Raw genomic sequence first — 25,204 nt, 5'->3', positions numbered from 1 at the left:
CCCCGAGCATTAATATGCCCAGACACTCTGGTGACACGGAGGTCTCTGAATCGACCTCTTTACCACACTAATCCTCTTATAGTGATCCTACAGTGGCTCTCGGGGAGGGAGGTCCGGGACTATTACTCGAGGCGAGGCAAAGGTCTGTACAACATCCTTCTCTAAGATGATACCAATTAATCCCGTCTTTATCTCCTGGTGCACCTCCACTTATCACTGAAGCTCTCAAAGAGCCCCGAGGGGTCGGCCCCTCGAGATCTCCAGGTAAGGCTAAACCCTCCATATCATCCTCTTTAAGGGAACTTCTTGAACCACACCACTTAAGTTCGTTATCTCGACAAGTATCAGCATAGCTGCTAACGTATAGAAGGATTTCCCCAGCGGCTCCTCGAACTTCAGTCCCACACCATCTTCTAACTGCAACGTGCAGCTACAACACAGCTGCACGGCTTTGGCACTGCGCTCTTTAAAAGATGCATTTTGCTTTTATAATATGGCAGAAATGGATCACCAAATTACTGTAGAGACTTCAATTATTTGCCACAATCAAAAAAAAAGTAATAATTGAAGTATCTGTTGATGATCCATTTCTGCCATATTATAAAAGCAATTAGTCCCAAAATTCATTTTTACATTTGAGTGCTAGTCCTAATCGCCTTTATATATTATTATCCACATTAAGGTCAGAACCAGCCGTTCAAAAAACTAATTCATTCCCATGGCAATAACCCAATTAAATAAGACGTAGGGAGGGGTATGACTGGAGGAGGAATATATGTGAAGTACTGTGCAGTAGTTTCATTTAATTATGATTTTAGGCCTGTTAGGGAAGTGCAACATACTCCTTTTTATTGTATTCTGTTTATTGATGTGTGCATGTTATATAATATGCCTGTACTGTACAACAAATTGCCTCTCGGGGACATTACAGTTTTCTAAGTCTAAGGATCCAGTACCCAGTCTTCAGAGTTCCAATGCGAGTTGAACGCGTTAGGTCTTATTTTTCCTCAACTAATAACACAATATTTAAATGTTACTTCTCCGGTGTGGCTATCTCTTCAGCTAGCAGACACTGTAGCTAAGCTTTGTTAATGCAAGGCTGTAAAAATACTCTGTTACAAGTAAGAGTCCTGCAGTGAAAATGTCACTTAACCAAAAGTATGTAAGCAGAAGGATGTACTTTTACTAAAGGATCCAACCAGTTGTGTTTTTAATGGTCTAATCATCTCAGCTGGACTTTAGGCCGTTATATTGTTGGCTAGTTTACTTTATAATACAACATCAGAGTTTATGAACTGCATGTGTTTTGTGTGCAGAAATCTAAATTTGAAAGTAACTAAAGCTGTCAGATGAATGTAGTGGAGTAAAAAGTACAATATTTCTCTCTGAAGTGTAGCGGAGTAGAAGTAGAAAGTGGCATGAAAAGAAAAGACTCAAGTAAAGTACAAGTACCTCAACATACAATACTTGAGTAAATGTACTTAGTTACATTCCACCGCTGCTAACTTATCTATAGTAAGCCTATTATCAATGTTGTATGTTTTCATGAATAGGCCGATTTATCTTTGCTAATAATGTGTTGGATTCATGACTGTTAATGACAATTTTCATAATTGTATTTAGAGGTTGTACCAGAACATTGCTGCAGCTCTTCTTTTCAGGTCTTGGTTTTAGCTACAGAGTGAGACATCTCACTTCTATTCCATCTTTGTTGGGAGTCGCACATGTGCAGGGAGTCGCACATGTGCAGTATTACTGCAGTGCAGTAATAAGGACTATTAGCCAGTCAGAAGCAGAGTATGAGGGCGTACCCTGACAGTACCTAGGTAAGGACTACTAGCCAGTCAGAAGCAGAGTATGAGGGCGAACCCTGACAGTACCTAGGTAAGGACTACTAGCCAGTCAGAAGCAGAGTATGAGGGCGAACCCTGACAGTACCTAGGTAAGGACTAGTAGCCAGTCAGAAGCAGAGTATGAGGGCGTGCCCTGACAGTACCTAGGTAAGGACTACTAGCCAGTCAGAAGCAGAGTATGAGGGCGAGCCACGCTAGCAGCTAAGTGAGCATTATAACGTGTGTTACAAAGTGACCACGTTTGTCTCAGAAGTAAAGGCTGGACTGCAATAGGGCTGGTTGGAGCAGTTGGTGAACAGTGTTTTTTTTTTCTGTTGGAGATGGTAAGTCCCTTTGGGCTTTTTCACTTAGTAAATCTATAACGTGCACACAAAAGATATATAACACAATAAAGGAAAGGGGAAAAGCCAAAAAGCATAATATGAGCACTTTGAACTCGATTTGAGGTATTTGCAGATCTCTCAGTTTTCTTCTCTACAATGATACAGGGGGAAAAGAATACATAATGCAAAGTCACGGTTCTGATGCATTTTTGTATAGCAAACTCCATGGACTCCACACTTTGACCGGAAGGTTCCCTGCTGTGTGACACCGACCATCTGGCCGGCTCTCGCGTCCTTGAGGAGGAAAGTGCTCGTGCAGCCACAGAGGGCTAAAAGTGAGGACAAAAACTGTTTTGCTGCAGGGTTTGCGGTGGATTATGACGCCAAACAAACACAATGCAGTTTCTATGACCAACATGTTTAAAATAATCATTTTGTAGGCGACAGAATTGGCCAGGTAATGATGACTTGGTTATCAAGAGGTACAATATTTGGGTTATTTTTTTTCCCACAAAGCTAACAAGATCATCAACCAGAGGCCATTTAAGATAACCTCTGTTTGAATACTTAGTGTTATTTATCAAAGGTAAGGTAAAGGTACTTCATTGTCACATACACATTAGGGCTGGGCGATATGGGAAAATCAAATATCACAATAGTTTTGGCCAAATACCTCAATATCGATACCGCAACAATATTGTAGTATCGACTATTGGTACTTTTGCAAAAAATTTACACAATGAGATTTTTGAGAAATAATCATCAGTAATGTGGATATAATGACCAAGTGAGGAAAAGTCAAATAATACAACAGCTAGAACAGTCTGGTAAGTTCAGAAAATGACATCACTTTACTGGAATGCAGCCTTTAAAACCAGGAAAAGACAACACTTATGTCATATTACCATATATATCCAAAATCTAAGACGATATCTAGTCTCATATCACAATATCGATATAATATCGATACATTGCCCAGCTCTAATACACATACATGTAGCGAAATTCATTCTCTGCATTTAACCATCAAAGCAGGTCCAGGCCTGAGAGAATCTGGTTGACCTCACTGTTTAGACCCATATGGCACCTTAAAGGCTCATTTTGTTTGTCTTTTTTTAAATCCTGGACCCGACTATCTCATGCATTTGTGTCTAAGTGACATTGATGTGAACAAAAATCCCTGTATTGAGCGAGAACGTTGTAACTGAATCTTATCGCGGCAGACTTTGTGATATTGGCATCATTTAGTTTGTCCCTAGTCAAACCAGAGATATTTACCAAAGTTTAAAACGTAAAGTGCTCCTGGTGTAAGTGTGATAAAGCACTCCGAGGTGTTCCGCTATAGATGACGATGGATCCTTTGTCCTTAATTCATTGTTTTTATTAAATCTGGAAACTCTGTTGTGCATTCTCCTATTCTTATGTTACTATATTGTAAATAAGTAGATAAGTAGATTGATGTTTTCGCAGCGCTGTGTCGGCTCCAAAAAGAACTGAAGAAACAACAACCGTCCCAAAGCAAAAGCTCTCCGTCTGGCCCTGTGAGTTTTCCCCTGTGAAAGGGAAAAAGCCAAAAAGCTTAATATGAGCACTTTAACAAACCTCTCTGATGGTCCAGAAGTATTTGCCGGCGAGGTCTTTGGGGGAAGCGCAGGTCTCGAGGTCGTCCTCTCGGGTCAGTCGGCGCAGCCAGACCAGCTCACAGTTACAGTGCAGAGGGTTCCCACCGAAACTCAACACCAGCGCCAGCAGCGGAGAACCCTTCATCTTGGCGTAGACGGGGATCCGCAGGAACAGCGGGTCCGGAGGAATCTTCTTCAGCTTGTTGGAGGTCATGTCCAGTCTGGAGATGGAGACAGAGACGCAGGGAGAAGGATCAGTCTGTTACTGTCATTTCACTCCAAGGTCTATAGTTGACAGGGACGGGCAGAGATCAGTTTGTTAAATCACATGGAATTACAGTAATTGTTAAAAACCCAAACTCTTTTTTAAAGGTCCTATGACATGCTGCTTTTTGGATCCTTTAATATAGACCTTAGTGGTCCCCTAATACTGTATCTGAAGTCTCTTTTATATAGACCTTAGTGGTCCCCTAATACTGTATCTGAAGTCTCTTTTATATAGACCTTAGTGGTGCCCTAATACTGTATCTGAAGTCTCTTTTATATAGACCTTAGTGGTCCCCTAATACTGTATCTGAAGTCTCTTTTATATAGGCCTTAGTGGTCCCCTAATACTGTATCTGAAGTCTCTTTTATATAGACCTTAGTGGTCCCCTAATACTGTATCTGAAGTCTCTTTTATATAGATCTTAGTGGTCCCCTAATACTGTATCTGAAGTCTCTTTTATATAGACCTTAGTGGTCCCCTAATACTGTATCTGAAGTCTCTTTTATATAGAGTCTATATAAAACAGACTTCAGGTACAGTATTAGGGGACCACTAAGATCTATATTATAGACCTAAGGGGGGGGGGGGGGGTGGCCTTGACCAACTGCCACTTTGCTTGTTTTCAAGCCATGATGTCTCTCTCTCTCTCATGGGTGGGCCAAATTCTCTGGGCGGGCAAAGCAGAGAAAGGGGAGGTAACCTTTCCCCTTATGACCTCATAAAGGGAAGCTTTCATTTTCTCAAAGGCAGAGCAGGATACCCAGGGCTCGGTTTACACCTATCACCATTTCTAGCCACTGGGGGACCATAGGCAGACGGCATTCACCTCATAAAGTGAAATTTTCAGGCCATGGGACCTTTAAAGTTTGCTTTGTCAGCATACACAGTTCAGTTCTGTTAACCTTTGGATCTGTTTAAAATGGATTTAATAGGTTTAACTCTCATCTATTTTAAGTTACAACAAAAGGACAACAAACCAGTACCTGAAATGGGCCGGTACTCACCAGTACTGAGTACCTGCACTTATGATTTTTGGCCACATGACAATCCTAACTTGTAAATGTTATTAACAATATTATTAATAGGCTGATATACCAAAATAGGGTGTGTGTGTGTGTATATATATATATATATATATATATATATATATATATATATATATATATAAAAAAAGTATATATAATATATTATATAATTAATATATAATAAATCAGACATTCAGTACCTCAAGAAGCCCGATGGAACAATCCAATTTGTATGTATATATATACATACACACACACACACACATACATAAAAATATATAAACACACACACGTCCCACTGACAAACAGTCTTAAAAAGAAAACCCACAGACATGCGTTTATTAAAAAGACGGTAATGGGTTATTTTTGCCGCGGAGACACAAAACACACCGACCAGCTGGTGAAAACGTGAATTTGTCTGAGTGCACACACTCACTCTCTCACACACACACACACACACACACACACACACACACACACACACACACACACACACACAGCTTAATTAGGGTACTGGCACATTTTTTGAACCAATTCAGGCACTGCAACAAACCAAAATTGGAATTCAAACTCCAGGTTTGGCAGGTAGATTATGAAACACAGTCTACTTTAGATGACAACATGAACGTTTACCTATATTAAAATATTTAAATAAAATATGAAAATATTGCCATGAGATTTATTAGTCTTGGAGTCAGTCAATCAGACCGGGACCTAAGATGGAACGGGACATATGAACCCAGCTCGACACATTTGGTCAATCAAACAGCAAATCAAAAACTCAGTTACTCAGTCCAAGATGGATGGAGAATTTCTCCACCACAATTATGTTCTTGGCAGGGTGGTGAAAGCTTTAGAAACAGCTTGATTGATTAGTAGGGATCTGAGAATCTAAAAAATAGGGAGGAAAGTGAGGGAGAGCTGGTAATAGTTATCCTCAACCAGACCCCTTGTTTCCATTAGCCTCACATTTCCTTTTTTTTTTTTTATGAAAATCCCTCAATCTCATTCCTTCTGGCTGCAGCCAAGGTACTGATGGTGAAGTGGATTCACATTACATTTAGATCAATTCAATCATTTCCTTACTTTACACTTAAAGACACTATCTTTAGGATCGGAGGTGAGGCGTTTTCTTCACCAGCTCAAATGTTCACATGCATGGAGCGGGAATATAAGGTAAGGCAGCTTTATTTATAAAGCACATTTCAGCAACCAGGCGATTGAAAGTGATTCACATAAAACATTAAAGAGCAGTTATAAACAATTAACGATATAAAAGATAAAATACGAGAACAGAAGTTACAGTGCAGTAATTATTTAAAGAAAGGCAGCATCTAAAAGAAAGGTCTTCAGCTTTGATTTAAAAGAACAGAGTTGCGGCGCATCTGCGGTTTTCTCAGAGTTTGTTCCAGATATATGCAATACGTAGGCTATTGGGGTTGTGCAATATGTTAGTTGTACAATTCATAAACTATTGGGGTTGTGCAATATATTAGTTGTACAATTCATAGGCTATTGGGGTTGTGCAATTGTTAGTTGTGCAATGCATAGGCTATTGGGGTTGTGCAATATGTTAGTTATGCAATACATAGGCTATATGAGTTATGCATTATGTCAGTGCATTTTGTCATTTGTGCAATACATAGGCAACTGGGGTTGTGCAATATGTTAGTTGTGCAATTCATAGGCTATTGGGGTTGTGCAATATGTTGTGCAATACGTAGGCTATTTGGGTTGTGCATTATGTCATTTGTGCAATACGTAGGCCATTGGGATTGTGCATTATATCAGTGCATTGTGTCATTTGTGCAATAGGTAGGCTATTGGGGTGGTGCAATATGTTAGTTGTGCAATACATAGGCTATTGGGGTTTCGCAATATGTTAGTTGTGCAATACGTAGGCTATGTGGGTTGTGCATTATGTCAGTGCATTGTGTCATTTGAGCAATACGTAGGCTAGTGGGGTTGTGCAATATGTTAGTTGTGCAATTCATAGGCTATTAGGTTTGTGCAATATGTTGTGCAATACGTAGGCTATTTGGGTTGCGCATTATGTCATTTGTGCAATACGTAGGCCATTGGGGTTGTGCATTATGTCAGTGCATTGTGTCATTTGTGCAATAGGTAGTGCCAATGAAAGGAGTTAATGTGCTTACTATATAGGGACCTGTCTAAGGTATGAGAGTATGTGTTGAGAGATGCTTATTTTCTGTATTTTGTGTTTTCTTTGTAAAGCTGCGGAACGGACAGAGTCCAAAACTAATTTCCCTTCGGGGAAAATAGAGTATATCTTATCTTTTGTGGAACATAAAAATGAACTCTGCTTCTCCATGTTTAGTTTTAGTTCTGACTCTGGGGACAGAAAGCAGACAGGTCCCATAGACCTAAGAGGTCTGGGACTGTGTGGGACTGTGTGGTTTAAATCATCCCTTTAAATTAAGGCGGCATCATATTAGGAAAATGTCTTATTGCGAAGATTTTAACTGATGTTGCGATAGGATTCACGATATTTCAGCAAATGATCATTTTTGTATCACTTATTTCCATTGAAAAATATTAAAAATTAAAAAGATAAAAATGACTATAGTGTGTATAGTGTTTTTGCGAGGATCTGTACCAAAGAAATGTGTTTTCTTTAGTCTGTAGGATAATGATTTGAAGACTGGGACGTCCGTGCAGCACCACAACACTTCATTCAGAATGGTTTGACACATATTTTGCCTTCAACAACAATTGCGCCCACCTGGATATTGCACTAGTCCATATTGCGATTTCGTTAAATTGTGATTAATGTGCAGTCCTAGTGTAGTGCCTGCTCTTAAAAAGAGACACTTCCTGAATGTAGCGGAGTCTGAACACTAGAAAAAAAAGGCAAAAAAATTAAAAAAGCAGCGACCGGAAAAATCAACAAGTAACATCAATAGGCAATAATTGATTATGGTCTGTCACCGCATCAAAACAGAATTGTCTAGGTCCGCATGGCGATGCAATCGATGCAATGCTTCAATTTAACACCCCTAATAACTAAGCAAGCAACTAAGCAAAGTCTCTGTCTCCTGCTCCGCATAGAAGATGTTTGTTCCCTTCTCAAAGGCATTCATACCGACATGTTGAAAATGAAATCTAATAAATGTACAGTTCGAAAGGGGCAGGTTGAGGAAAATTGGGACTCGCACAACAGCTACAATCACAAACTAGCAGCCGAATAATGCGATCCAACAGTGGACAAATATTCCAGGGTGTGTTTCGTGCTCATTCAGCCACTACACCACCTCGGGGGAATTGAGCAGTGATTTGCCGGCCAAAACATTGGACCTGAAGACTCGTAATAATAACGAAGGCAATTCAAACGTTCAGTGTAGTCAGCAACAAACACGGGAAAGTCCATACCCCCCCCAGTCCCTCCAGAAGTATTGAACAACAGCGATGACTTAACAAGAAGTTAATAGATGTTGAGAGCAGCGAGCGTGCTGCACTTTACAAAAGTTAAATTATGTTATTTCATGGGCTGCAGCTTTGTGGTGTGCGCGTGCGTGTGTGTGTGTGTGTGTGTGTGTGTGTGTGTGTGTGTGTAAACGGTCACCTGTGCACACAGACAAATCCACAGTTTCACCAGCTGGTCGGTGTGTGTGTCTCCGGTGTGTGTGTGTGTGTCTGTCCCCGGGGCAAAAATAACCCATTACCGTCTTTTTAATAAATGCATGACTGCTTATCAAGAAACCTGTTTTTCATTTTTTTTTTTCAGACTGTTGGTCAGTGGGACGTAAATTGAAATTGATTACAGTTAATGGGGTTTAAATGTTATTTGGTGGCAGGAAAATTAAATTGCACACATGCATGCAGCCACATCTAATAATAAAGACCGACGTTTGTTTGTTACAAAACACTTTCAAAGGCCAAACTAGAAGGGTTTTACAGGCAGCAGAAGTCAGGCGAAGCCAGGAATAACAGGTGTAAAATGGGAAACAAACAATAGTGTCACAGGTTAAACAGCCACTGCTAGATGATAGGGCGGCAACTAACAATCGTTCTTAATGTGTGGGTTATTTTCTGGATGAATCGACTAGTTGTTCGGTCCCTAAAATGTCAGAAAACGGTGAAAAATGTGGATCAGTGTTTCCCAAAAAGCCCAAAACGTCTTCTTTTGTCCACAACTCAAAGATATTCAGTTTACTGTCACAGAGGAGACAAGAAACTAGAAAATATTCACATTTAAATTGCTCCAATTAGAGTTTTTAATGATCAACCGATTAATCGATTATCAAATTAGTTGGCGATTAATTTATTAGTTGACAACTAATCGATTGATTGATTCATGTTTGCAGCTCTAGATTCATCTGCCCGTTATTTTCTCTTCTATAAAGAGTCACGGACCAACGGTCTAAAACTTAAAGTGATTCAGTTTATTGTCGTTGAACACAAAAGAAAAGCAGCATTTCTTTATTTAAATTTAAAGGTACATTTAAAAGTAGGTAAGCCTTATTATTATCTTTCTGTCATATTTTGCTGAAACTGACCCTATGTTCCAGTAGAACTACATGAAGCAGGTAATTAAAAAAAAGAATCCAGCTCCTCTGGCACCACATACAGTCTGTAGTGAGATTTGCAAAAATCCACAGCTGGCTGTTCAGATGCACCAATCAGGGCCAGGGGAGGTGTCTAACTGCACATTAATTCTACCTTGTGGGGGGAGGGGCTTAGGAGACCGTTTTGGGTTATAGCGGAAAGGGAAGAAGGACTGAGAAGTTGTCGATGTTCTAATTTTTGGCTAAGTCCTGGATCTTTAGAGAGCACCTTTAAAAAGCTGAAATCAGAGATTTTAATAGATTTTTTTTTTCATTAAAATAAAAGACTCAAACCGATTAATCAATCATAAAAAAATTTTTAATAGTTGACAACAAATTGATTAATCCCTGCAGCTATAGCAGTGACTCATGTTTGGCCACCAGAGGGCATAAAAACATACAAAACACACTGGCAGAAGCCGACACAACCGCCGCCATATCAACACCGCCTGATGAACGAAAGACCTCCAACTCCTGAGAAACAAATATCTGTCTCTTTTAGCTGCTTATGGTTCCACTTTCTTCCCCAGCTAGTTTTGCCGGTCAGTGCCGTGCTGGGCAGGCAGCGTACATTGGCTTTATGGGCGCTGGTTTAAAGACAAACTGCCTGTGTGGTTTTGGTGAAAGAGGCTGAGACTGCACAGAGCGTGTGCTGTAAATCTAAAACTATAAGCGAAAGGAGGCTATAAACATCCATCAAGCGATAAAAACAGCTAAAGCTGTATTTCATATCTAAACCCTTATGCGGTGCTGAATGTTCACTGCACTCAAACGTACCGGGAGAGAGTGGGTCTTGGTACAACAAGACCCAAGTCACAGTGTGCAGACTTTCACTGAAAGAAGCTACATGTGCTGCTGTATTGCAGTGTTTGCAGGCAGCACTTTGGAATCAGCGCTGCAAGAAATACTTGCTGCTTCATTAAAGAGCAATAATAAATATGCAAACGGGGATAATGCATTTCCTGCAGACAACGCGTGTGAATGCTTAGAAAGCATAATTGCTAAAGCTAGGCAGTGCATTTTAGCATTTGAATGTTCTACGGATTATTCTATTCTTTAATCGAGTAATCGGATAAGAAATACTTTGGCTTCATTAAAGTGCAAACGTAAATATATAAAAAGGTATATAAAGGTTTCTTATATGAACAACTAATTGGTTTTCTTTTCAGAAAAAAATTCTTTATAGCTGTCATTGATTAAATAAAGTCTTGGTTGACGAACACTGATTTGATTTTGTCGACTTATCGATAAGTTGATTTCATCAGCAGATCTATAAAACGGAGCTTCTCCACAGAGAATCATGCAAAAGCACCACTATACATCTTGTGTTTACCAGAGATGTACTCTAAGTTTCTTGGAAATAAGTTATTCAGCGTGAGAAATGCATTCAAAAAGGACTACTCGATTACGGATTAGTTTTGAGCCAAAAGTGATCTCCGCGCACCAGTGTTTTTAGCTCCAGTAGAAGAAATCTATTCCGTTTAAACTAACACGCTCAAACCTCATATCTCACAAACATTCTGGTATACTGGACATAAACAGGAGGCAGCGTGGAGACTCCGCCCATTGCTGGTAGTTGCCATAGTAACTGTTGGTAGCTTTAGTCTCAGAGAACGAGACGTCGTGACCGATGAGACCCAATCAGGACGGAGAAACGTTGGCGTCGGTGTCTGTGTTGCCAAAGGTCTCCGGTTGCGGCTGTTGAACACAACCCTGCAGATTACCAACCAAAACGGGTCAGAAGTGTTTCCTAATGTCTCTGGTTTAGGGGCTTGGAAACGCCAGAGCAGGGGGGAATGAGACGGGGAAACACCAGAGCAGGGGGAATGAGAGGGGGAAACACCAGAGCAGGGGAATGAGAGGTGTAAATATATTCCTTTTTAAACCCAAATGTAGCTATGTAAATATAGTCTGAAAAAATTCAGCTGTAATTGGAATGGAATATATGTTAGTTATGCAGGGCTGCATAAAGTTAAATTTGAAAGCGAAAGAGAGCAGGAAAATGCAAAATACTAACATTTCTCTTGGGAATTCCAGTGAAAAGCTAAAAGTAATGCTTCCCCCTCCCTCTTTCTGTTAAACCACCGCAGGCTGCAGCTGCTGTAACGTGCTATCACATGATCCTGACCTGGCCAGTTTGTGCAGGTTGGAGAAGATTCCCTCGGGGACGCTCTCGATGAGGTTATGGTCGAGGCTGAGGGTGTTGACGCTGACCAGCAGGGCGATGGTGTCCCAGGGGATGTTCACCAGGTTGTTGTAGCTCAAATCCAAGTCCTCCAGAGTCTCCAGGAAGTCCTGCATTGGGGGGACAGAGACAGAGACTGTAAGCATAATCAAAGACTCAAACGTTTACTGTTTGTGCAGCGTTGTAGTCAGCAACTTTAATTGCACAAATCTAACCCTACTTTAGAAACTTTTCTAAAGGGTGATTTATACTTCTGCGTAAACTCTAAGCTGTGGCTACGTTCGTAGGTACGACAAATGAAAAGAAATCATATCCAACGTTCTTTTATCGAACATATTGAATTAAATACAAGAAGGAACATTAAAAACAGCCGGGTCTCACAGAATTCTGTGAAATGATCACGAACTGCATTACGTGGTGGTTGCACGGAATGTGTGAAAATTCAGTGTCCCCCCCATTCTTCTTTATCTAAACCCAACCGTCCCATTCTTCTTTCCCTAAACCCAACTGTCCCGTTCTTCTTTACCTAAACCCAACTGTCCCGTTCTTCTTTACCTAAACCCAACCGTCCCATTCTTCTTTACCTAAACCCAACTGTCCTGTTCTTCTTTTCCTAAACCCAACTGTCCTGTTCTTCTTTACCTAAACCCAACTGTCCTGTTCTTCTTTTCCTAAACCCAACTGTCCTGTTCTTCTTTTCCTAAACCCAACTGTCCTGTTCTTCTTTATCTAAACCCATCTGTCCCGTTCTTCTTGTCCTAAACCCAACCGTCCCATTCTTGTCCCGCGTGTCATGGAAACGTAAGCAGACCCACAACCTTTTCCTAAACATAAGGGGTCCGTGTTCATTTCACGAAATTCTGTGAGATCAGGTTGAATGACAGATATTTTTTTGTTAGTCTTTTTTAATGGTCCCTTTTGTATTTAATTCAATATTCGTTCTATTCATTTCTTTCAATAAAAGCATGTTGGAAATCATTTCAAACTAAAATCTCTGAGTGTCTTTCGCGATATGCCGCAGCCTTTTTGCGATGTGTTTATTGCGGCAGTTGATATCGCGATGACGATAAAATAATGGTAAATAATAAATCAACGATATATTGTGCAGCCATAATGGATAGAGTTAAATGTAGTGAAGGAAGAGAGGGAGACAAATTAAAGGAATAGACGGGAAGAAGGGAAGAAAAGGAATAACAGAGAAAGACAGAAATGCAGATCAATTACCCTGGTCAATGTTGTGCACTCAAAACATATTACAATTATATCTAATTGCCTTCATACAATTCTCATAACCGTTGAAATGCCACGAGTCGGCACAGTCAGCGAAAATACAAAGGGAGGGAAATGGAGAGAAAGGGGGGAGACTAATAGGAAGGAGAGAGATAAGAGCCTGTTGATCAGCCAGGCTGTTGTCGGCTGTAATTGCTCTCGTAATTCGCACAGAACTCTGTCTGGATGTCACAATGCCTCAATTCACATAACAATAATATGTGCGTTATTGCTTTCTGGCCAAAGAGAATCTCATTTCTTAATGACAAAAGAAACTTGAAGAGCTTTGATGGGGAATTCAAATAGCCTAAAATTCATGACTTACCTATATAGGAAAAAATATACTAAATTGACTCATGTTTACGCTTAGTGTCAGGGTGGATGGACGGGCGTACCAATCTGGCTTTGTCCTATGGACTGGGGTTCTCGTGCCAACAGTCCTTATGCCTGAGCAACAAACTATATTGTATACATGTATTTTGTTATGTCTTGCCATGTTAGTTAAAGGCATTTAATCACTTTCTGTAACCATTTGTAACCGAATGTAGTGACGTAGTGGCAGATGATCTTGGCTATGGCAACAATAAACCATGACTAAGGTTAGGCAAATAAACGCTAACACTTGGTTTAGGTTAGGGGAAGCTCAGAGGTGGTTACAGTTAAAAAATCTGCAGGTCTGTGACAGACTTATGCCCAAACACAAAAAAAGTTATTTGTAAGTGCCTTTAAAAATGAGTGTTACATAAGATGTTAGTCAGATCGCCATTTCTTTAATCTGCTACCCCTATTGCTAAGGCCTAAGGTCTGGTTAAGTTCAGGCAACCAAAACTAGTTGAAGTGAAATTAAGAGACAATTATATCCATGTTCTAGGTGGAGAAATTTTATTATTTTTTAATTAAAATAGAAGCAATAAAACTAGAGATGTTCTAATACCAGTATTGTTATCGCCTCTGATACTGCCTAAAATGCTGGTATCTGTAAGTACTGGAGTTGATGCACTGATCGGATATCACGTAATTTAGCCCCAAAGAAAATCTACTTTAAAGTAGTTTATTTATGCTCTTTTCCCGTTTTGACTGACTGTCAAACGGGATAATTAAAGAAAGTTCTTTCATTGTTATTTTAACAGCACATTAGTTAAATGCTCGTGCACAGCGCGTGTACACTATGCTTGTTACACACACTCAGGGACGCGCAGCAGCACACACACATGCAGAAGATTAAAAATAAAAACATTACAATGTGAAATAGTATTATTGTGTATATCTACAGTATATATACATTGAATACCTCTTGGGACAGAGAATTGAGAGACAACAGAAAATCTCTCCTTCCTGCTTAGCAAATTCTCCATCATAATAGCAATGCGTCAAAGTACAAATGCGCCTGGCTTTTAAAGGGAATGGGAGATGACACTCTGATTGATTTATTGCTACACCCAAAACACACCTATGATTATTAATACACTAATTACAACCCTTTTGAACCATGAGTCTGGCACACGGACCCTTTTTTTTTTGCGGTTAAAGTAGCAAAAATGTATTCTTACATGCCCTAAACGTACTTGCACCAGGCGCTTCACGCCTTAGATCATTGAAATTGGCCGCATATTACATCCATACAGGGACAGTAGTATACAGCTGTTTAAACATAATAAAATATATGACACACTGGTATCGGATCAGCATTCAGAATTGGCCGATTCGAAAGTTCAGGTATCAGAATCGGGAAGGAAAAAGTCAGACCATCTCTAAATAAAAACCATGCAAATCTTAGCTGAGCAATGACAGGCAGAAGAGAGAGAAAGTGAAATGGACGGGCGAGAGATTAGGCTAAAGTTCAGGAGGTCCTGTCCATTAGTGAGGTCAGAGTTCACATCTCTCTGCAGAGGTCTGAGAGCCAGTCCAGAGGGGACACTTTTGGTGCTTCATTGCCAGACTTTTAATGAGCAGAGAAAGGACGTTGTCATTTAATGAAAAGGGGACGGCAGTTTATTTTAGGGCCGGGTTATTAAAAAGGTGTCCAGCTGAGCAGAGGAGGCTGACATGGCTGGCTGCTTCCGTTAAGACTTCAGGGTCAGAGCCAGAAATGTGGCGTCATTTCCAGAAAACACTCGACCCTACGCACCGCAACGAGTGTGACAAGCTTTTAATTGACTTTGCAAGAACTTTTTCCAAAACCGAGAATCTTGGCAGAATGCTCGGGTGATGACGGTTTGTTGGCAGCGCTGATTTAAAATAGCTCTTTCAAGACAATTATTGCTGCCGTGACCTGAATTTCAAAGTAATTTTAGTACATTTGCAGGGCTATTACTTCATTAAACTATGAATTACTAACTTCATGTTGCATATTGGCAAAACCAAACTAAAGTGTTAGCACCACAAAGATTGATTTTAAATTGAAATTATTATAATGTGCAGCTGAAGAAGGCCTGAGGGGAATTGGGTAATTTTGTCCATCTAGATTTATTTAACAAACTACATTGTGGTCTGATTTCTCCACATTACATTCTAATATAAAATCAACTGAACAATGTAAAAATAAGGCAACTCTTTCTGCTTCTGTTGCTTGCTTCAGGTTTTCCTCAGCAAATAAAAGAGTTTGAAGTGGTTGAAAAGCAGTTTTGGGTTGTTTCACAGACATCAAGTATCTCAGGTTAAGATGAACAAAGCTATAACACTGATTATCACAAATAAAGTTAGCCCAATCAAAACTCTAAATGCAAGACTTTTACTTGTTATCGAGGATCTCTTCATAGTGGCGTTTCAACTATCATCTATTTACTGGAAGAGATTTTTGCTGATTTAAATCCAGCAGCTCTGTGTCATGGCTGTGTGGGCACTGTGTCCAGATGAACAGTGTGTGGCTTCCCTTCCATGGTCGCACGGAGTTCCCAGCAGTCGAGATCCGCAGGATCACGCGAAAACCACCACGGAGGTCTGCTGAGAATACCTCAGCTCTGAACTCCGTGCACTGGTGCCACAGAGGAAAGCCAAGAACAAACACGCTGCCCACACAAAGATGACACAGAGCTGGATTGAAATCGGCAAAGTATCCCTTTAGTTAGAAAAACTGAATATTTATTTCACCGCTGCCTGCTACTAAGTGACTCCTGATGCAGTCATAGAGTTAGTCATTCATAGAAACATGCTGGTAGTGGCACGAGCAGTAATAGCAGAGCTATCTAGTGTCTGTGACGGGGATTAGCTCCGGAGCGTGTACCGAGCCCGGCGGTGGAGACGGAGAAACAAATACATTGTCTCCCCTGTGCTGTCTATTTACGGACGGCTGTAGCAGGAAAAGTTAACCCTCAATTGATTTTATGTTGTTTGCGGCGCTACCTAGCCCAGCCAAGCAGACCAATCACAGTTGTAGCGGTCTGTGTCGCCATGACATGAAGTTACATTTCTGTGGAGGTGCACGTCAGGCTAGTGCGTAGGGTCCATATATACATGTGCCTACGTACCTACCTACCTATTTACCTACCTACTTACCTATGTACTTACCTACAGACTTACCTACATACTTACCTACGTACTTACCTACATACTTACCTATAGACTTACCTATGTACTTACCTACAGACTTACCTATGTACTTACCTACATACTTACCTACAGACTTGCCTACGTACTTACCTACATACTTGCCTACGTACTTACCTACATACTTACCTACAGACTTACCTATGTACTTACCTACATACTTACCTATAGACTTACCTACATACTTACCTATAGACTTACCTATGTACTTACCTATAGACTTACCTACATACTTACCTATAGACTTACCTATGTACTTACCTACAGACTTACCTACATACTTACCTATGTACTTACCTACATACTTACCTATAGACTTACCTACATACTTACCTATAGACTTACCTATGTACTTACCTACAGACTTACCTACATACTTACCTATAGACTTACCTATGTACTTACCTACATACTTACTTATAGACTTACCTATGTACTTACCTACTGACTTACCTACATACTTACCTAAGTATTTACATACATACTTACGTACAGACCTACCTAAGTACTTACATACATACTTACGTACAGACCTACCTAAGTACTTACATACATACTTACGTACAGACTTACCTATGTACAGACTTACCTAAGTTCAGACTTATCTACGTACTTACCTACGGCCTAGATTCAACGCAGAACCATAAATCAGGCTTCAGTATTAGTTTTAGCAGTAGCAGCTGTAGTATCTTTATCTGCATGAAGGAAGCTAAATAGCTGTTCTCCAGATGAGCTTGTTTTGGTACCATGTATTTTAAGAACATGACCAGGGTTCGGGTTCGGTGTTGGTACCTGAAACGCTCCCTCCGATATGCTGTGCAGCTGGTTGTTGGCCAGGATCAGGTGCCGCAGGTTCACCAGGCCCTGAAAGTGCGAGTCGTCCAGGGTGGTGAGGCGGTTGGCGTCCAGGTGGAGAGCGTGCAGGTCCTGGAGGTCAGCGAAGGCGTAAGGCCGGATCTGACTGATGGTGTTTCGGCTCAGCGTCAGGTGGATCTGGACACGCACACACACACAAGATGTTATTTGTAGAACACATAACATTTCTCCTGAAATACTGGATCAACTTTCTGTATCTCTGAAAAAGAGAAAAAAGGAATTTTACAGCCAAGCAATTTTTACAGCCTTGGAGAGTAATGTTTCTATTAAGTATTGTTCTAGTCCAGTGTCTGTATCATTTTGAATCTTGTATAGAGTCTATTTTTCTCATTTTCTGTCCAGTTGTGCTTCTTGTAGCCTCAGTTTGTGTCTCTCTTTGTTTTTAAAGCTCTATCCACTGATTTAATTTTATACCAGCAATAATTTAGTGAAAAGTTGCCACCTAAGTTACCTACTTTCTCTTCTTTTTATTCTCACTTAACTCTTTTTTGACGCTAAATGTAACAACAAAATAACAAACCCACAGACACTAGCGAACAAAGAGAAAAGAAATCTTTGCAGTTTTACAGCCTTGGAAAGTAATTTTTAATTGTGTGAATGTGATCAGGGCTTTCCTGCAAAGGAGAGGCTTCCTCTCAGTGAAACTGCCGGAATAAATGAAGGTTAGAAAAAATGTTTCTATTAACACTTTTAGTCCAGTGCCATCATTTTGAGTCCATATTAACTGTATCTCTGAAAAAGTTGCCACCTAATGCTGACCTTACATCAAATGACTTTTCAAGTGATTCCACTATCGCAGACTCATTTCCAATATGGGAATGAAATCCTGAGAGTCTTGCTAGAGTCAGGGAACGCTCCAGTCAATGGTGTAAGGTGGTCATAAAACTCAGTCCCAGTCTTTTTCCCGTCTTGACAAAATCAAACGTGTTTGTAGACTTAGTTATCATAAGATCTAAGTCTTGGTAGTAAAATCTTCTAGTCTGTGACTAAAAACTCAGTGACATTATGACAGATTGTCTTTAGCTGTGAAATGGTCCATCCATCCATCCATCCATCCATCCATCTTCGTCCGCTTATCCGGTGTCGGGTCGCGGGGGGAGCAGCTCCAGCAGGGGACCCCAAACTTCCCTTTCCCGAGAAACATTAACCTGCTCCGACTGGGGGACCCCGAGGCGTTCCCAGGCCAGGTTGGAGATATAATCCCTCCACCTAGTCCTGGGTCTTCCCCGAGGCCTCCTCCCAGCTGGACGTGCCTGGAACACCTCCCTAGGGAGGCGCCCAGGGGGCATCCTTACCAGATGCCCGAACCACCTCAACTGGCTCCTTTCGACGCAAAGGAGCAGCGGCTCTACTCCGAGCTCCTCACGGATGACTGAGCTTCTCACCCTATCTCTAAGGGAGACCCCAGCCACCCTCCTGAGGAAACCCATTTCAGCCGCTTGTACCCTGTACGCTGTGAAATGGTGTCACACTTAATGCCTACCATATACTAGAAGACATTAAAAAGACTAAAGTCTGACACCATCTCACATCTAAAGACAATCATCTCACATCTAATGTTAAAGACTGTCATAATGTGTAAAGACTGGGGATCTTCCAGGGTCACACATTGCAAGACTATAACTGGATTTGTTTTGAAAGACAACTCCCGTTGAATGACGCGCTTTAGAAGGGTTGAAAATCAGCACCTTTCTTCTTCCCATTAACTACACTGGCTCTAGCCGTTTGCTGCTTCCTGTTTGGTGCTGGAGGGAGAGCACCCATTGGTTGTTGACAATGTTCACATGAATGTTGTCTTGATGTTTACATTTGTCTGAAAGTCCAGATAGGAAAAAGACTGACTGGGACTGAGTTGTATGATCACCTTACACCAAACGATTGAGAAGACGGGAGCGCCCCGACTCTAGGAAGACTCTCAGGATTTCATTCCCAGATTGAAAAATAGTCTCTGACAGTGGAATCGCTTGAAAGGTTGTTTGGTGTAAGCTCGGCATTAGTCTTTTCAGAGTCTTCTAGTGTATGGTGGGTAAAAGTGTTTTTGACACAAAATGTAACGTACCTTCACATTTTTACAGCCTTGGAGAGTTTATGGTGTTTTTTTCTATTAACTATTGTTCTAGTCCAGTCAGTGTTATCATTTTAAGTCTTGTATAGAGTCCATTTTTACCAAAAAGTCTTGCTTTTTCTACTGTAGTTTCAGTTTGTGTGTCTTTCTTTTCTTTCTTAAGCTCTATAAGCTGATTTAATTTTATACCAGCAATAATTTAGCAAGATTTCACTTTTTGTGCACTATACCATGTTTTTAAAGTGACACTCTATCAGTCCTCCTGTTCGGGCATGTCAAACGTCAGAGTTGGCAGATAAGAGATCTGATGTTGCACTTCAGAACGGTTCACTCGGGGAACCGGCAGTCAGGCCACAGGGTAGCCTTCATTAATAATACTACTAGTAATTAATATGGGAGTACAGTGGGTCAGTTGAGACATGACATTACAGATTCACTTGTTAGATAAGATAAAGTCTGGGCTTCATTAATTGATAACATCATAGAAATAAAATGATTAATAAGGCCATTTCCATTCAAATTAACCTAGCAGAATGGTCAGAGCAGCTGCCATTTTTATGTTTACCATTGCCATGGTAATGTATAAACTTCTGATAATAAGCCGACTTCCGGCAAGTTGTGGAGCTGAGGTTTAGGTGGAGTTAGCAAGCTAACGTTAGCCAACTTAAACTGGATGGCTGGCTTGCTGGTTCCACCGTGCTTTCGTGCTGTTTAACATACATATTAAAAACAAATATACAGTAATAATATATAAAAGATCAATTGCACATTAACAATGTACATTTGATCTTTTATATAATATTACTGTATATTTGTTTTTAATATATATGTTAAAGTATGGATAATATATGTTGTTTGTATATCTGGAGTTGTAACAAAAATAATTTCCCCCTGGGATTAAAGTATTTCTGATTCTGATTTAATTTATTGAATATTAGGGATGCACTGAAATGATGAACTTGGTCAAAGGCCAAATAACTGTGCTTTTCATGTCATTTATTTTGCCAAAATATATCGTATGTACTTTATATTATTGTGCAAATAAACCAAACTAAGCTAAACTAAAGCACTAGAGGTTGGGAGTTTGTAGGCTGCTAAATACTTCCACTGTGTCCATGGAATATATAAGATGTGAAAATGCCGAAACATCTTCTATTAAAACCCGAGAAAAAGTCAATCAACACCCACACGTTTTTGGAGGATCGGCATGATCGCCAGAGACATCTGTCACGCTCCCCGCCACATGATTAAAACCTCATTTCCCACGTTGCCCTGTGTGTGAGCAAAACATCGCCTGTGCTGTTGTGATCACACTGGGGAGGAACCTGGTTACTCAAACACCAGCGGAAGTCTCCAGCTGTGAGGAGTGCCACTGTGTGGCATTTAAATACCACGATGTTGGTGCTTTTCTTCTAGTGCTGCGTGCGGTGAAGCCTCTCCACCTCCGTAACATGATTACAGTAGAAGCAACTTTGAGTTTGTGAAAAGCGCTATATAAATTCAATTTATTATTATTATTATTACAGTGGTATTAATCTCGCATTGCCAGACCTTCCTCCACAGCGCTGCGGAGGAGGGTCTGGCTAGTCCGCACAGCATTCCGGGACGGGAGAAAAAACGTGCTCTGGTTTATTGGCATTTCTTTAAAACCAATCACAATCGTCACTAAGCGCTAGGGCTGCACGATATGAGGAAAATATCTAAGTTGCGATTATTTTGACTGATATTGCGATTGCAATATGATTCACGATATTGAAGGGAATGATCATGTTTGTATCCTTATTCTAATTTTCATTGATTAATATTAAATCTTAAAAATTTAAATTATTATAGTGTGATTTTTTTGAGAGGATCTGTACCAAACAAAGATGGTTTCTGTAGTCTGTAGGAGAGGATTTGTAGGCAGGGACGTCTCTGCAGCACCACACTACTTCACTCAGAATGGTTCGACACATATTTTGCTTTTGACAAATATTGCGCCCCTCTGTGATTTGGATATTGCACTAGTCCATATTGCGATATCGATAACATTGTGATTAATTGTGCAGCCCTACTAAGTGCTGCACGAATCCAAGGTTCCGCTGCAAAATAGCCTCGGGAAGGAACTTGTTTTGGTGGAACCTGTGTAGGTTCAAAAGTTGTTTTAGACATCATATTGCACAAACTGTTTATTGACTCTTTATCGGATCTGTATTTTTAGTCTTTACTGTATTATGTATTTTTATATTCTGCGTATTTACTGTGTGACTAAGTTGTCTGGCAAGTTTGTGCTTTGTCTCGGCCAGTCCGTCGTTGCAAAGTAGAAGTTGTTCTCAATTGGCTTACGTGGTTAAACAAGAAAACGTAATTACTGATTCTAGTAGATACCAGTGAGCGTGCAAATCAAAGTCAACATGAACGTAAAAGTGCAGCTCTGACCAGGCTGGACATATTGGCGAAGTCGCGGTGCCTCAGCGTGGTGATGAAGTTGTCCATGAGCCGCAGCTCGGCCGTCTGGCGGTCGATGTTGGGCGGGACGAAGAGGAGGCCCGTCTTGGCACACAGCACCGTGTAGGACGGCAGCAGGTTCTGGCAGGTGCAGCGCTTGGGACACAGCATGGAGGAGGAGCCGTGGGGGAGGGAGGACAGGAGGACCAGGAGGAGAGGACCCACCAGCGAGGAGACGGCATCCATGGCTGCTCTCCGGGCTGCAACACACAAAACACAACAGCGGCATGAGTCAGTTCAAAAATCCTTCCACTTCAAGTATTAAAAGTAAAAGGACTCAATGCAGGAAAAACCTCACATTATAAATACTGGAAAGGATCCAAACAGCTGTGTGATTTAATGGTCTAATCATCTCAGCTGGACTTGTTATATTGTTGGCTAGTTTTAGTTATAATCAAACATCAGATTTTATAAACTACATGAGTTTTGGGGTGCAGAAATCTTAATGTGTAAAGTAACTAGTAACTAAAGCTGTAACAGATGAATGTAATGGAGTAAAAAGTAGAATATTTCTCTCTGAAATGTAGCGGAGTAGAAGTAGAAAGTGGCATGAAAAGAAAAGACTCAAGTAAAGTACAAGTACCTCCAGTTTGTGCTTAAAGGTGTCCTGCCATACAAAACCGTTTTTCCTTGCATTTTTTGAAATACGTTAGGTCCATATGTGTTTGTGTTATGTGGTGAATGTGAAAATGAACTGCTGCCTCCTCTGTCAGCTCTAGCCACTGAAAAGAAATAAGCAGAGAAATCAGACCAATCACAAAAGCTGGTCAGTCTGACATCATACTGCCTGAGCTCATTACTATTCATTAGCTCACCCAGTTGTGCTGGGTAAAGGATTCTCTCATTGGCTAGCTGTTAGCCAATCAGATTAAAACAGCTTAGCTTGTTGAATATTCCTGTAGGCTTTCTATACCACGCTAGAATGGCTTGAAACAAGGTAACCAGGGCATTTTATCCACACAAAAAAATGTTACAGAGTCCATGGTAGAACTTCAGACATTACCACAAAGTCATGAAATACGTGTGGCAGGGCACCTTTAAGTACGGTACAAAGTACTTGAGTAAACGTACTTAGTTACATTCCACCACTGCCCAAATCCTCACTGCTTTTTTTTATTTAAAGATGCTGTCGTTCGGCAAAGATAGTCATCTCTCCTCCGCTGCTGTATGACTTCATAAAAGGCAAATTATTCCACACATGCGACACAGAATGTGAGATAACAGCAGCAGGAAATGTGGAGTCACTGCGTAAATCAGGACATTTTCTATGCTTTTACAAACTTTTTCTTTTTTTTGCGGCGTATAAGAACATAGAAATCCTTTCCTTTATGCTTTTCCCGGGCTCTGCAGACACGAGGAGCCCAGAATCTCCAGGAAAAAGAGGACCAGCAGGTGGGGGAGGCAGCTCATATAGTAGCTCTCAAACTGGATGTTAAAAATCCTGCAAGGGCACCCAAAATAACTTCCAGGTTTGAATTTAAACTACGAAAATGCTTCGCCCCCAAATCGTCGCTCCTTTATTTCATTTTAAAGACTTTTGTTGTCGGGCAAAGACAGTCATCTTTCCTCCGCTGTACGACTTTATGAAGGAAGATTATTCCGCACATGCGAGATGACAGCTGCAGAAAATGTATCGGGGCATTTTCTATGCTTTCACAAACTTTGTTTGCGCCATTTAATAACATAGAAATCCTTCCCTTATGCTTCTCCCGGGCATTGAAGACACGAGGAGCCCAGCATTTTTTTTGAATAAAATGTACAATAAATGCTTTATGAGAGAGGGAAGGATGAATAAAGAGGGCCAGCAGGAGGGGAGGCAAAGGCAGAGAGAGAGAGAGAGAAAAAAAAGTTTGTTGGGGAAACAGTTAGATCTTTTTCTGCTGAGTAAGTTGTCCTGGCAAAGTGAAAGCAAACATTGCATACATGATCAATTGAGCTCACTGCACTCGCATGATTACAACCCTAGGAGAACATTAAAGAACACAAATTATCCTCAGCACGATTATCTGCCTCACTTCATAAATTTCATGGCTGTTTTTGTGCATAAAAATGAGACTAAGCTTCTCCCAGCCAAGGCAATAAAGGAATACATTTACATTGATATTGATTTCTCTCCATTTCGGGTTTGCACGTTCGGCTCAGCGGAGCCCTGAATCAATTCACACGAGGGGAAAAAGAAAAAGGCACACACGAGCAAAGGAGTGACATGCAAGAGGAAGGCATGCGCACAATCGCATTTGTTCACTCCTCCGTCGCATGCGTGCATACTCCCACACGTACGCACTCTCTGAAAAGTTCCCCTGACTTACATGCCGAGTGACTGGAGGAAGGTCGATTGCGAGTAACAGCGGAAAGAGACGCGCTCGCTTTTGTTTACAGTGCTGAAATATTCAAACTGTCCCTCGACTGCAGAGCAGAATACAAAACAGGAAGTGCGCAAGTGTCCTCATAACAGGGCGGGGGGTGGGGGTGCAGGATACGGGGCTAAATGTGAGTAAGTAATGGGAGAGATGGAATGGAATGAGATCAATTCAGTGGAAATGATTGGGAGAATTAAAAAAAATAAAACCCAACTGAGACTACACTCAAATGTCAATGGGTAATTGGAGAGTGTAGTGCACATGAAGGGAGCGCGAGCGCCGAAGACTTGCAGGCAATAATGAGCGACGACTGGAACTCACAGGTTTGTGACTTCAAAGAGAATATTTAAAGCCTCGCAGAAGTTCACTCAAGGTGAATACTAGAGCCTGACCGATAAAGGATTTTTAAGGCCAATATCGATACAAATATTTGGTGATTTAAAAATCGGATATATTGATATTGATATATATTAAAAAAAACATCCAGAAACATGTAACAAAACATAAACAGATTTCCCTAACATTAGTTATTTGTAGTTATTTATGAGTCCTCACTAAGATAATTTGATTATTCAGTTTAAAGGTCCCATGGCATGAAAACTTCACTTTATGAGGTTTTTTAACATTAATGTGAGTTCCCCCAGCCTGCCTATGGTCCCCCAGTGGCTAGAAATGGTGATAGGTGTAAACCGAGCCCTGGGTATCCTGCTCTGCCTTTGAGAAAATGAAAGCTCAGATGGGCCAATCAGGAATGTTCTCC

At 40.7% G+C, this 25,204-nt stretch overlaps 1 protein-coding gene across 1 annotated transcript in view; it reads right to left on the bottom strand.

Annotated features, from left to right (window-relative positions):
* The window catches only part of si:cabz01090165.1 (leucine-rich repeat and fibronectin type III domain-containing protein 1-like protein), a 92,133-nt gene that overhangs the window by 45,095 nt on the left and 21,834 nt on the right, over positions 1-25,204 (bottom strand). Inside the window, exons 2-5 of the mRNA XM_028574031.1 lie at positions 22,016-22,284; positions 17,449-17,649; positions 11,785-11,951; positions 3,779-4,019 (exon numbers count right to left, since the gene is read on the bottom strand). Of these exons, the coding sequence (XP_028429832.1) occupies positions 3,779-4,019; positions 11,785-11,951; positions 17,449-17,649; positions 22,016-22,284 (878 nt within the window). The remainder of the gene's footprint in view (positions 1-3,778; positions 4,020-11,784; positions 11,952-17,448; positions 17,650-22,015; positions 22,285-25,204) is intronic.

Source organism: Perca flavescens, chromosome 3 (assembly GCF_004354835.1).
Source record: "Perca flavescens isolate YP-PL-M2 chromosome 3, PFLA_1.0, whole genome shotgun sequence".
Classification (NCBI taxonomy): Eukaryota; Metazoa; Chordata; class Actinopteri; order Perciformes; family Percidae; genus Perca; species Perca flavescens.
This window is presented reverse-complemented; position numbering and strand designations above follow the sequence as displayed.